At 33.5% G+C, this 14,769-nt stretch overlaps 1 protein-coding gene across 1 annotated transcript in view; it reads right to left on the bottom strand.

Annotated features, from left to right (window-relative positions):
• Positions 1-6,906: 6,906 nt before the first annotated feature.
• LOC137643448 (uncharacterized) overlaps positions 6,907-14,769 on the bottom strand; it is a 32,147-nt gene continuing 24,284 nt past the window's right edge. Inside the window, exons 6-10 of the mRNA XM_068376229.1 lie at positions 14,142-14,237; positions 12,387-12,517; positions 11,565-11,731; positions 7,892-8,060; positions 6,907-7,283 (exon numbers count right to left, since the gene is read on the bottom strand). Of these exons, the coding sequence (XP_068232330.1) occupies positions 7,103-7,283; positions 7,892-8,060; positions 11,565-11,731; positions 12,387-12,517; positions 14,142-14,237 (744 nt within the window). The 3' untranslated portion in view covers positions 6,907-7,102. The remainder of the gene's footprint in view (positions 7,284-7,891; positions 8,061-11,564; positions 11,732-12,386; positions 12,518-14,141; positions 14,238-14,769) is intronic.

Below are 14,769 nucleotides of genomic sequence, written 5' to 3'. Positions count from 1 at the left end.
ACAGACAGCGGGTAAAAGATAAGTACGTTTCCAGAAGGCTAAAATTACTGCCAGTTCTTTGCTCAGACAGCCTCTGTAAGGTTTACAACCCTTCAAGAAGGCAAATCACACAGACATAAAAGGTAAACAATGATGTTGCATTATTGATGTTGATTTTAATAAAAGACAGAAGGTAAAAAATAAGTCAATCCAAACGAAACAAAAGATAAATTGGCGATGTTGTTGGTTTTAATAACAGACAGAAGGATAAGTAAATCACAACGAAACAGAAGGTAAACAATGATGATGCATTATTGCTGTTGTTGTTTCTAATAACAGACAGAAGGTAAAAGATAAGTAAATCCCAACGAAACAAAAGGTAAATTGGTGATGTTGTTGGTTTTAATAACAGACAGAAGGTAAAAGATAAGTAAATTACAACGAAACAAAAGCTAAACAATGATATTGCATTGTTGTTGTTGTTTTTAATAACAGACAGAAGGTAAAAGATAAGTAAATCCCAACGAAACAAAAGGTAAACAATAATGTTATAATGTTACATTGCTGTTGTTTTTGCATTTGATAACAGACAATTAAGTAAATCCCAATGAAACAATTATATAATTCTGAACAAACCAAATTCAATGAAAAACCACAAAAAAAAAAAAAAAAAACATAAATTTCGAAAGGTTAAACAAACAGAGACAGATATTAAACAGTCATATATTAGTCAGTAATTACAACCTTTGAAGTACATCAAACTTTAGTAGTGTCAATCTGATGAGTAGAAAACAAAATAGACAAGAATACCATGTCAAACTTATTCATTCATTCACAGTATTCATAATTGATAATTCATAATTATTCACATGTTCTTACAAAGCGCCTGCGCTCGTATAGGTCAGAACTTCATTCAAAATGATCCATTCATAAAAGTAGTTCCCAAAACTCTTTGGTTGCAACCATAATTACATTTATTGGTTGCAATCATAATTACATTTATTGGTTGCAACCATAATTACATTTATTGGTTGCAACCATAATTACATTTATTGCTTGCAACCATAATTACATTTATTGGTTGCAATGATAATTACATTTATTGGCTGCAACCATAATTACATTTATTGGTTACAACCATAATTACATTTATTAGTTGCATTCATAATTACAATTATTGGTTGCAACCATAATTACATTTATTGGTTGCAACCATAATTACATTTATTGGTTCCAACCGTAATTACATTTATTGGTTGCAACCATAATTACATTTATTGGTTGCAACCATAATTACATTTAATTAATATTTTAGTTTGATTATCTTATATATTAAAATGCTTACAACCTTGAAGAAGTGTAATATGATTGAAATGAATGTTAGAATATTGATTCGATTTTAATATAAAACTGGAATGGGGAAACAGGTTTAAATCTACTGTAAACTATTTAAAAAACGTAATTTTAATCGGAAAATCTCCGTAAAAATATACAGTTTGCATCCGTATTTCAGTAAAATACTTATGACCGTAATTTTACCATAATTTGTTATTATATTTTAAGGGTTTGTGACTGTAATATCACTCCTTTACGTCAATATATCCGTTTTTTAAAAGGGTAAATGCCTGGCAACATTTATTCCAGGATTTTTACCGTTTTTAAATGCAAATTTTTAACATTGTAGAGGCAGCAAGACTGTTTTGTTTGAATAGAATATACTGTTCTTAGCCGTATTTCAGTAAAATACAGGTGACCGTAATGTTTTACCTTACTTTGTTATTATCTTTTGCAACATTTATTCCACGATTTTTTTTTTTAATGCAAATTTTTTAAATTGTAAAAGCAGCAAGACTTTGTTTTGCTTGAATAAAATATACTGATCTCAGCCGTATTTCAGTAAAATACAGGCAACCGTAATTTCTACCCTACTTTGTTTTGTTATTATCTTTCACGGGTTGGTGACCGTAATATCACTCCTTTGCGTCAATATATCCTTTTTTAAAAACGGTAAATGCCTGGCAACGTTTTTTTTACTATAAATTTTAAACAGTGTAGCTTGCATACCGTAAAGAGCATGAAAAATCAAGATATCTATGAGTGCATCTGTATATCGTTTTCTAGATCGTATACTTCATCTGCATTTTGAATAAGCGTGAGAATTTAAATATTAGTCAAAATCAAAAGAAATGGAGATTGAGAAATAGGGTACACTATTCTATCTTATTTTCTTTTTCTCTTTTGTTTTTTTAAGTTTTTTATAGTCGTTTTATGAATTTATTCTATTATTGTTCTTTTCTAATTGTTAATTATTTGAAGTTTATTTATTTCCTTATATCCTTTCCTCACTGGGCTATTTTCCCTGTTGGAGCCCTTGGGCTTATAGCATCCTGCTTTTCCAAATAGAAAATAATAATAATATTAATGATAATAACAACAATAATAATAATAATAATAATAATAATAATAATAATAATTAATCCTTTATAAAGAATCACAATAATGTATGCTCTCATAAATGAAAAAAAATATTAATCCTTTAATAATAATAATAATAATAATAATAATAATAATAATAATAATAATAATAATAATAATAATAATAATAATAATAATGATAAAGTCTCCTCTCATGAATTGAAAAAATAAATAAACATATTAATCCTTAATCTTTTATAAAGGATCATAATAAAGTCTTCTCTCATAAATTAAAACAAAAAATAAAAACTTATTAATCCTTGATCCTTTATAAAGGATAACAATAAAGTATGCTCTCATAAATAAAAAAAAAAATAAACATATTAATCCTTAATCTTTTATAAAGGATGGCAATACAGCAAAGAGTTAAGTATATGTGAAATGATAGTCTCCAGAACACAATCTTTCACCTGCTACAGCAAATCATAATTATTAACAAGTGTACGTAAAACTTTCTCTACTTTATGTGTGATTTTTACACATCAAAATATATCTGGAATTATTTTGAATCAGGAGATGAATATTGACATTTTTGTCACCAGAATGATATCTGCTTCTTCTTCTTCTAGGAGAAATACATCACAGAATTATAGAAATAAAATGGTAAAAGCAATTAAAGAAAAAGGGAAAATGTAAATATCAAAAACACATGTTCACAACCAAATATGCCTTAAGAATACATATAAATACTCTGATAGAAAATAATAACCAGTTTTAACATTTGGTTCATTATCTATTTTCAATTTTAACATTTGGTTTATTATCTATCTTTATTATTTTAACATTTGGTTCATTATCTCACTTTCTAATCGAGGTGAGAGCCGATTGTTTGGGAACCAAAAACTGAAAATAAATTAACATTTGGTTTCCCATCTTTTTAATTGAGTTGAGAGACGATTGTTTGGGAACCACAAACTAAAAAACAAAATTAACATTTGGTTTCCTCTCTTTCTAATTGAGGTGAGAGACGATTGTTTGGGAACCACAAACTAAAAAACAAAATTAACATTTGGTTTCCTCTCTTTCTAATTGAGGTGAGAGACGATTGTTTGGGAACCACAAACTAAAAAACAAAATTAACATTTGGTTTCCTCTCTTTCTAATTGAGGTGAGAGACGATTGTTTGGGAACCACAAACTAAAAAACAAAATTAACATTTGGTTTCCTCTCTTTCTAATTGAGGTGAGAGACGATTGTTTGGGAACCACAAACTAAAACAAAATTTAACATTTGGTTTCCTCTCTTTCTAATTAAGGTGAGAGACGATTGTTTGGGTACCATAAACCCTAAAAACAATATATAATATTTATGCTAAATGCTTTCCAACATCAATACGATTTCCATGGTATAATAAAGGGACTGAGCCCTCTCAAAATAAGGCATGATTACGTAATCAATTACAACCATAGAGATCAGAATTCTTATGTTTTCTGAAATTATTCTACTTTTCATCATATTGACACGCAAGATAGAAACCTCTGATAGTGAACATGAAACTCCAGGTTCACAATCATATGAAATTTGACACGTAGGATACAAACCTCTGATAGTGTACATGAAACTCCTGCAGGTTCACAATCATATAAAATTTGACACGTAGGATACCAACCTCTGATAGTGTACATGAAACTCCTACGGGTTCACAATCATATGAAATGGGACACGTAGGATACCAACCTCTGACAGTGTACATGAAACTCCTACGGGTTCACAATCATATGAAATTTGACACGTAGGATACCAACCTCTGACAGTGTACATGAAACTCCTACGGGTTCACAATCATATAAAATTTGACACGTAGTATACCAACCTCTGACAGTGTACATGAAACTCCTACGGGTTCACAATCATATGAAATTTGACACGTAGGATACCAACCTCTGACAGTGTACATGAAACTCCTACGGGTTCACAATCATATGAAATTTGACACGTAGGGTACCAACCTCTGACAGTGTACATGAAACTCCTACGGGTTCACAATCATATGAAATTTGACACGTAGGATACCAACCTCTGACAGTGTACATGAAACTCCTACGGGTTCACAATCATATGAAATTTGACACGTAGGATACAAAACCTCTGACAGTGTACATGAAACTCCTACGGGTTCACAATCATATAAAATTTGACACGTAGGATACCAACCTCTGACAGTGTACATGAAACTCCTACGGGTTCACAATCATATAAAATTTGACACGTAGGATACCAACCTCTGATAGTGTACATGAAACTCCTACGGGTTCACAATCATATAAAATTTGACACGTAGGGTACCAACCTCTGATAGTGTACATGAAACTCCTACGGGTTCACAATCATATGAAATGTGACACGTAGGATACAAAACCTCTGACAGTGTACATGAAACTCCTACGGGTTCACAATCATATGAAATGTGACACGTAGGATACCAACCTCTGATAGTGTACATGAAACTCCTATAGGTTCACAATCATATGAAATTTGACACGTAGGAAACCAACGTCTGACAGTGTACATGAAACTCCTACAGGATCACAATCATATAAAAAGTAAGATAAAATTTGATAGATAGAAAATATGATTTAAAAGATAAAAAATAGATAGAAATTTATACAGATTCTATACAATTGTACAAATGATACAACTAGGCTAAATATTTTACAAGTCAGTATACCACATGGTTAAAGTGTTATATTACTATGAAGTAAATGCATATATTATCTTTATTATTTTGATTATCTTTCCCCCTTAATCTTATCTATCTTATCGTATATTAAGAAACAGGTATCTTAATAGCATTCTCGGTAGCCTTTCTTTAAAGCACCTCTTTTGAGCTTGAAGTCAGATTCTCTTCTTACGATCTCAAGTTTAAGGTTTAATGGCCGCTCATGAATGGCAGAGGCAAAGGACAATAACATTGCCCTGGAGACTGACCATATATACATATGATCAGCGTCCAAGCCCCCTCTCCACCCAAGCTAGGACCAAGAAGGACCATGAATGGGAAAGGCAAAGGACAATAACATTGCCCTTTTAAGCAGGACAATGCCCTAGAGACTGACCATAGGTTATGATCAGCGCCCAAACCACCCTCTCCACCCAAGCTAGGACCAAGGAGGGCCATGAATGGCAGAGGCAAAGGACAATAACATTGCCCTATTAAGCAGGACAATGCCCTAGAGACTGACCATAGATTATGATCAGCGCTCAAATCACCCTCTCCACCCAAGCTAGGACCAAGAAGGACCATGAATGGCAGAGGCAAAGGACAATAACATTGCCCTATTAAGCAGGACAATGCTATAGAGACTGACCATAGATTATGATCAGCGCTCAAATCACCCTCTCCACCCAAGCTAGGACCAAGAAGGACCATGAATGGCAGAGGCAAAGGACAATAACATTGCCCTATTAAGCAGGACAATGCTATAGAGACTGACCATAGATTATGATCAGCGCTCAAATCACCCTCTCCACCCAAGCTAGGACCAAGAAGGACTATGAATGGCAGAGGCAAAGGACAATAACATTGCCCTATTAAGCAGGACAATGCTATAGAGACTGACCATAGATTATGATCAGCGCTCAAATCACCCTCTCCACCCAAGCTAGGGCCAAGGAGGGCAAGGTAGCGGCTGCTGATGACTCACCAGATAGACTTATAGGTTCCCCCCAAACCCCCATCCTCAGCTCACAAGGATGGTGAGGTTATAGCGACCAAAGGAACTAACGAGTATGAGTGGGACTCGATCCCCAGTCTGGCGTTCACCAGTCAGGGACGTTACCACATAGGCCACCACAACTCTAACGAGATCTAATATATATCTGAAAATAAGTACATAATTCATTACCATATGTACATACATAAATACAAATCATCTTCTTTGTTTGCCCTTTCGCTGTTATAGCCTTGAGTCCATTCAAGCCAGAAATCTTTGCTTGCATATCTTCCTTTGGATGGCAAATGCTTCTAGTTTATCAACATTTCAAGTAGCTAAATGTGATTTGTTCACATACAATTCTCTTAGCACAATGAAATGTCTATCCAGTAAAGTAATGCATGACTATGATCATATAAAGATGGCAATATAAAAGTCTCAGGTTTCATCTGTTACAAACTCTTTGAAAACAGAGTATGAATAAATGTATATAGTAACTATAGCTGCCTTAAGGGAAAACTAAAAGGGATTTGATAACTGTGCCAATTCAGCTAAAGTTGTCAACAGATAATCTTTGCTCATCAGAGTATGGTATGGTAAGTTGATAAACTAGAACTGCAATATAAACCAGCTATTTCAATGACTCCACAATTATTATTATTATCTTCATTAGTATTAGCACTATTAGCATTATTATTACTATAATCTTCATCATTATTACTAATGATATTATTGATATACTTTTATCAACATCATCAGCATCATAATTTTTTTTTTAAATCAAAACCAATAATAATGATAAAAATACTATTGCTAAAACATAAAGATAATTGTGCAGTTATACCAATAGCCCAATAGCTATATTTCATATATCACTAACTTTCATAAATGACTTTCAACAGCTGTAGGACTGCAAACAAAATTTACTGGTCTGGACAGAGGCATAACGGCAGATTTGGTACTTCCTGAGTATGTTCCAGAAACCCCCATCATATCTATAAGGCTACGTCTCTATATCTTCTAAGGTCGTCACTCTCAGCCCCTAGCGAGCTTCGGCTTTCATTGGCAGGTCCTACGATGACCATGCCGTTTCTTTGGTGATTGTAAACAGGAGTTCGTATATTGAGAGCGTCCATTGATGTAGATGGCACCCCGTTTCTGCCACGCCGCACATATCTGTGAAGGGACAGGACAAATGAAGATTTCTGACAAGGAATGTGGGACTCTAGAATATGATCTATCTAGTGATACAGAGATAGGTATCTTAGCTAAGAAAATTGCTATTAAGTTTGATGTATTATGGCTAAATATACAGCTTTGCCTTCATACCTGTAAAGTGAGAGGACAAATGAAGATTTCTGACAAGGATTGAGGGACTAGAATATGATCAGTGATACAGAGATGGGTATCTTAGCTAAGAAAACTTCTATCAAGTTTGATGTATTATGGCTAAATCTACAGCTTGTAACTTTACCTTCATACCTGTGAAGAGAGAGGACAAATGAAGATTTCTGACAAGGAATGTGGGACTCTAGAATATGATCAGTGATACAGAGATGGGTATCTTAGCTAAGAAAAACTCTACTAACGAGTATGTGGTATTGAGACCAAATCTACAGCTTGCTACTTTACCTTCATACCTTTAAAGTGACAGGACAAATGAAGATTTCTGACAAGGAATGTGGGACTCTAGAATATGATCTATCTAGTGATATTTTCGGATTAGAATTACGGTTTCTTTTTAAACCTTTATAACAGTATAAATCTACAGCTTCCTACTTTACCTTCGCCTGTCTAACGACTGCGTGGAAAAGACTTGAGAAGGCGACATGCTTGAGACGTAAGGATAATCCATTGGGAACATTGTTTGTGGATTGTGGTGGTAGATGCTATAACCTCCTGTTGGATATAGAGCTGCTTCGCTTCGACTAGCAGCAACTAACGGCATAAACCCTGCAAGAAAATGTATAGATAGGATTCTATTACCATGATGATGCATTTTATTATTATTATTATTATTATTATTATTATTATTATTATTATTATTAATTTTAGCTAATATACAACCCTCGTTGGAAAAGCAGGATGCTATAAGCCCAAGGGCTTCATGAGGAAATTATTATTATTATTATTATTATTATTATTATTATTATTATTATCATTATTATTATTATTATTATTATTATTATTATTGCTAAGTTACAACCCTAGGGGGAAAAGCAGGATGCTTTAAGCCTCAGGGCTTCATAAGGAAATTATTATTATTATTATTATTATTATTATTATTATTATTATTAATAATAAAAATTTGCATTAAAAAGCGGTAAATGTGTGGTAACATTTATTCTAGGATTTTTACCGTTTTTAAAACGGGCATATTGATATAAAGGAGTGATATTACGGTCACCAACCCGTAAAAGATAATAACAAAGGTAAAAATTACGGTAGCCTGTATTTCACTGAAATACGGTTGAGAACAGTAGATTTTTACGGAGAATTTCAGATTAAAACTATGGTTTTTTTTGTTTTTTTTTAATTAACTGTGTAGTTTTACATCTTCGAATGCCCCTTATTTTATCTTCATGGAGTTTCGAAGGATTTGAACAGCCTTACCAGGTTTTGCTTTCAAAAGGCATCTCTTTCGACACTTCGACCGTTCGACACTTTGTCTTTTTGACACTGTCCATTCAACACTGTCCATTCGACACTCTGTCTTTCGACATTCTGTCTTTCGACATTCTGTCTTTTGACACTATGTCTTTTGACACTCTGTCTTTTGACATTCTGTCTTTTGACACTAAGTCTTTTGAAACTCTGTTTTTCGACATTCTGTCTTTTGACACTATGTCTTTCGACATTCTGTCTTTTGACACTATGTCTTTTGACACTGTCTTTCGACAGTCTGTCTTTTGACACTATCTGTTCGACACTGTCCATTCAACATTCTGTCCATTCGACACTCTGTCTTTTGACACTATGTCTTTTGAAACTCTGTCTTTCGACATTCTGTCTTTCGACAGTCTGTCCTCATCCTCTTCCACCAAACCTCTTCCCTCCATATCATGGTGGTCTCATATCATACATCATAAATACAGAATTACCTAAATTAAGAGAGAAACTGAAAAGTCAAACTTACTGTAGATACACGAAAAGACACATTTAACATGTACCAATATTCATTATTATCGTCATTATTCAATATGTACCATTTATTGTATTATGTGCTTTCAAGCATTATTTCCAGGTGTTGCATATCAGCAGATTAATTCATGGCTTATTAATGATATGGAAACATTGTATTAGCATTGGCAGCACTTACTGATTGTTCCCATAATACACTGTCTTGTTCGTCCTGATCTCTAACTGATAAGTTATCTTTCCGTTGTTCCCATTTACTTTGTATTTTTCTCCTAATGGACATTTAAGAACCTTGCCCCACCTATCAAGGTTAAGGAAGTTACCAACACGTTCAAGGCGCAGTGAGTATTAAAGTTAAGGAAATTACCAACACGTGCATTTCGCAGTGAGTATCAAGGTTAAGGAAGTTACCAACACGTACATTTCGCAGTGAGTATCAAGGTTAAGGAAGTTACCAACACATGCATTTCGCAGTGAGTATCAAGGTTAAGGAAGTTACCAACACGTGCATTTCGCAGTGAGTATCAAGGTTAAGGAAGTTACCAACACGTGCATTTCGCAGTGAGTATTAAAGTTAAGGAAGTTACCAACACGTACATTTCGCAGTGAGTATTATGGTTAAGGAAGTTACCAACACGTGCATTTCGCAGTGAGTATCAAGGTTAAGGAAGTTACCAACACGTGCATTTCGCAGTGAGTATCACGGTTAAGGAAGTTACCAACACGTGCATTTCGCAGTGAGTATCAAGGTTAAGGAAGTTACCAACACGTACATTTCGCAGTGAGTATCACGGTTAAGGAAGTTACCAACACGTGCATTTCGCAGTGAGTATCAAGGTTAAGGAAGTTACCAACACGTACATTTCGCAGTGAGTATCACGGTTAAGGAAGTTACCAACACGTGCATTTCGCAGTGAGTATCAAGATTAAGGAAGTTACCAACACGTACATTTCGCAGTGAGTATCACGGTTAAGGAAGTTACCAACACGTGCATTTCGCAGTGAGTATCAAGATTAAGGAAGTTACAGACACGTACAAGGTGCAGTGAGTATCAAGGTTAAGGAAGTTACCAACACGTACATGGCGCAGTGAGTATCAAGATTAAGGAAGTTACCAACACGTACAAGGCGCAGTGAGTATCAAGGTTAAGGAAGTTACCAACACGTACAAGGCGCAGGGAGTATCAAGATTAAGGAAGTTACCAACACGTACAAGGCGCAGTGAGTATCAAGGTTAAGGAAGTTACCAACACGTACAAGGCGCAGTGAGTATCAAGATTAAGGAAGTTACCAACACGTACAAGGCGCAGTGAGTATCAAGGTTAAGGAAGTTACCAACACGTACATGGCGCAGTGAGTATCAAGGTTAAGGAAGTTACCAACACGTACAAGGCGCAGTGAGTATCAAGGTTAAGGAAGTTACCAACACGTACATGGCGCAGTGAGTATCAAGGTTAAGGAAGTTACCAACACGTACAAGGCGCAGTGAGTATCAAGGTTAAGGAAGTTACCAACACGTACATGGCGCAGTGAGTATCAAGGTTAAGGAAGTTACCAACACGTACAAGGCGCAGTGAGTATCAAGGTTAAGGAAGTTACCAACACGTACATGGCGCAGTGAGTATCAAGGTTAAGGAAGTTACCAACACGTACAAGGCGCAGTGAGTATCAAGGTTAAGGAAGTTACCAACACGTACAAGGCGCAGTGAGTATCAAGGTTAAGGAAGTTACCAACACGTACATGGCGCAGTGAGTATTAAGGTTAAGGAAGTTACCAACACGTACATTTTGCAGTGAGTATTAAGGTTAAGGAAGTTACCAACACGTACAAGGCGCAGTGAGTATCAAGGTTAAGGAAGTTACCAACACGTACAAGGCGCAGTGAGTATCAAGATTAAGGAAGTTACCAACACGTACAAGGTGCAGTGAGTATCAAGGTTAAGGAAGTTACCAACACGTACATTTCGCAGTGAGTAATAAGGTTAAGGAAGTTACCAACACGTACATGGCGCAGTGAGTATCAAGGTTAAAGAAGTTACCAATACGTACAAGGCGCAGTGAGTATCAAGATTAAGGAAGTTACCAACACGTACAAGGTGCAGTGAGTATCAAGGTTAAGGAAGTTACCAACACGTACATTTCGCAGTGAGTAATAAGGTTAAGGAAGTTACCAACACGTACATGGCGCAGTGAGTATCAAGGTTAAAGAAGTTACCAACACGTACAAGGCGCAGTGAGTATCAAGATTAAGGAAGTTACCAACACGTACATGGCGCAGTGAGTATCAAGGTTAAAGAAGTTACCAATACGTACACTTACCAACAGAACTTGGTGTGAAAACTGCAGCATTGAATTCTGAATTAGACTCCCTTGCTGCAGAGAGATAAGGATCCCACCCTGGGACCCCCATTTTCATGGGGGCTAAGGTGCCCATGACCTGGGGCGTATCTGGGTATCCTGCAATTTGGGAAGCCCTCGAGTACGACCTGCAAAGACAATACGGATAAGAGAAAGGCGAGAGATGGTTGAAAAATCGTCACATTATTCTGTTCATGTATCTTAAAAGTAGTTAATCCCTAGATAGATAGATAGATAGATAGAGAGATAGATAGATAGATAGATAGATATACATATAATACATATACACATCTATTCCAGGATATTCACCGTTTTAAAAACGTATATATTGACGTAAAGGAGTGATGTTATGGTCACCAACCCGTAAAATATAAGAGCAAAGTAGGGTAAAATTAAGGTCGCCTGTATTTTACTGAAATACCACAGAGAACAATATATTTTTTTTATGGAGAATTTTCAATTAAAATTACGCTTTTTTTTTTAACTGTAAGTCATTTTGGAGAGTAGGATAACATTATTAGATTGATAAATGACAAGTGTGATCATAACATAAATTTAAAAAATTCATCATCATCATCATTTCCTCCTAAAGGCCTCGGTTAAAATCTCAGGATAGAGACGACTGGCGAAATCTAACCGAGGCCCTTTGCGTCAATAGGCGTAGGAGGAGACGATATAGATGATTTTGAAATTGATATATAGGATGGCATTTGATAACACAGTATATGCTCATATGAATTCAAATTTTAAAAAAACAGCAATTATGAATGTTGTTCAATCCACCTTTGGAGTAATGTTGGCGATGTTGAGAGGGGCATACCCATTGGCTCGCCCGCCGACACGAAAGCTGGGTTGTGATAAGCCAGGGTTGTGGAATCGGTTGTTACTTTACCACGGTTTTTGGTTAGGGAATTCTGAAATAAAAACCTTCATGAGACATTTGTTAAAATGAATCGGGTTTCAGACATTCAGGATTATTATTATTATTATTATTATTATTATTATTATTATTATTCGATTCAAGTTTCAGGATAATGTTATTATTACTATTATAATTATCATTATTATTAATATTATTATTATTATTATTATTATTATTATTATTGTTATTATTATTATTATTATTATTATTATCATTATTATTATTATTCGATTCAAGTTTCAGGATAATGTTATTATTATTATTATTATTATTATTATTATTATTATTATTATTATTACTATTATTATTATTATTATTATTCGAATCAAGTTTCAGGAAATTCAGGATACTGTTATTATTATTATTATTATTATTATTATTATTATTATTATTATTATTATTATTATTATTATTATTAATTTAAATGGTTGCTCCATATGAACCGTCATGAAGGATTTGCAAAGAAACATCTTTTTGGTATTTTAATGTGATTTAAAAGATTAATTTCTTAAAAACAAAAAATAATTGAAATTTTCCCCAGAAATTATCAAAAAACTCGTCTGAAATTTTCCTGAGAAATTATAAGAAAATTTGACCTGAAATTTTCATGATAAATTATGAGAAAATTTGAACTGAAATTTTCATGATAAATCATTAGAACATTTGAACTGAAATTTCCCTGAGAAATTATAAGAAAATTTGAACTGAAATTTCCCTGAGAAGTTATAAGAAAATTTGAACCGAAATTTCCCTGAGAAATTATAAGAAAATTTGAACTGAAATTTCCCTGAGAAATTATAAGAAAATTTGAACTGAAATTTTTATGGTAAATCATTAGAAAATTTGAACTGAAATTTTCCTGAGAAATCACTAGAATATTTCAAAGTAAATTTTCATGAGACCGCATTAGAACATTAGAAATTAAATTTTCTAAAGAAACCATTAGAGAAATTTAGCTGAATTTTTTTTTCTGAGAAATCATTAGGAAAATTGATCTGAAAACTTATTGAGAAAGTAAAACATTTGAACTGAAATTTTCCTGAGAAATCATTAAATCATTTGAAATTAAATTTCCCTGAGAAATAATAGGAAAATTTTAACTGCAATTTTCCTGAGAAGTTATCAGAGAGTTTAAACTGAAATTTTCCTGAGAAATTAGAGAATTTGAACTGAAATTTTCCTGAGAAACTATTAGAGAAATTTAACTGAAATTTTTTTTTTGAGAAATTATAACAAAATTTGAAATGAAATTTTCATGAGAAATATAATAAAATTTCAATCTAAATTTTCCTGAGAAATTACAAAATAATTTGACCAGAAATATTCCTGAGAAATCACTACTCATTTTTTTTTAATGAGGCGCATTTGCCCCGACTCATAGCGATGCCCTTTTAGCTCGGAAAAGTTACCTTATCGCTAATTGGTTAGAATGATCTAGCCCAACCAATCAGCGATCAGGAAACTTTTCCAAGAGAAAAGGGCACCCATGCAAGTCGGTGCAAATGCGCCTCACTGAAAAGAATTGACTATAGAACATAACTGAAATTTTCCCAGGAAATCATTAGAAAAACATAAGCTAAAATTCAGTTTAATTAAAAAATAGAATCATATCTCACCATATGAAGATGTTCAAGTCTTTTTAAAGTTTCGGAATTAGCTATATCTTCCTTCCACGTAGAGTATTGTGAGTGGACGCACACGACAGCTAATAACTGAAGACAAAATTGAAAAAAAAAGCATTATGGAGTATGGTTTATCAACAGGATATATAAATGTAAATATATAATTACCTGTTGATTTGATTATAATGATGCTTTTCCTTCTTTTTCTTATTATTATTATTATTATTATTATTATTATTATTGTTGTTATTGTTATTATTATTAATATTATTATTATTATTATTATTATTATTATTATTATTATTACTGCTACAATTATTATTAGCATTGTTTTGTTATTATTATTATTATTATTATTATTATTATTATTATTATCATTATTCTATTCAAAACATTTTATTTTAATTGTTAATTACTTCTCATATAATTTATCTATTTCCTTATTTTCTTTCCCCACTAGGCTATTTTTCCCTGTTGGAGCCCTTAGGTTTATAGCGTCTTGCTTTTCCAACTAGGGTTGTAGCTTAGCTAGTAATAATAATAATAATAATAATAATAAGCTTCAACCATATTTGGAAGAGCAAGTTGCTACAAACCCATGGGCTCCAATAGGGAAAAATAG

The sequence above is a fragment of the Palaemon carinicauda genome, chromosome 7, assembly GCF_036898095.1.
Source record: "Palaemon carinicauda isolate YSFRI2023 chromosome 7, ASM3689809v2, whole genome shotgun sequence".
In the NCBI taxonomy this organism is placed as follows: Eukaryota; Metazoa; Arthropoda; class Malacostraca; order Decapoda; family Palaemonidae; genus Palaemon; species Palaemon carinicauda.
This window is presented reverse-complemented; position numbering and strand designations above follow the sequence as displayed.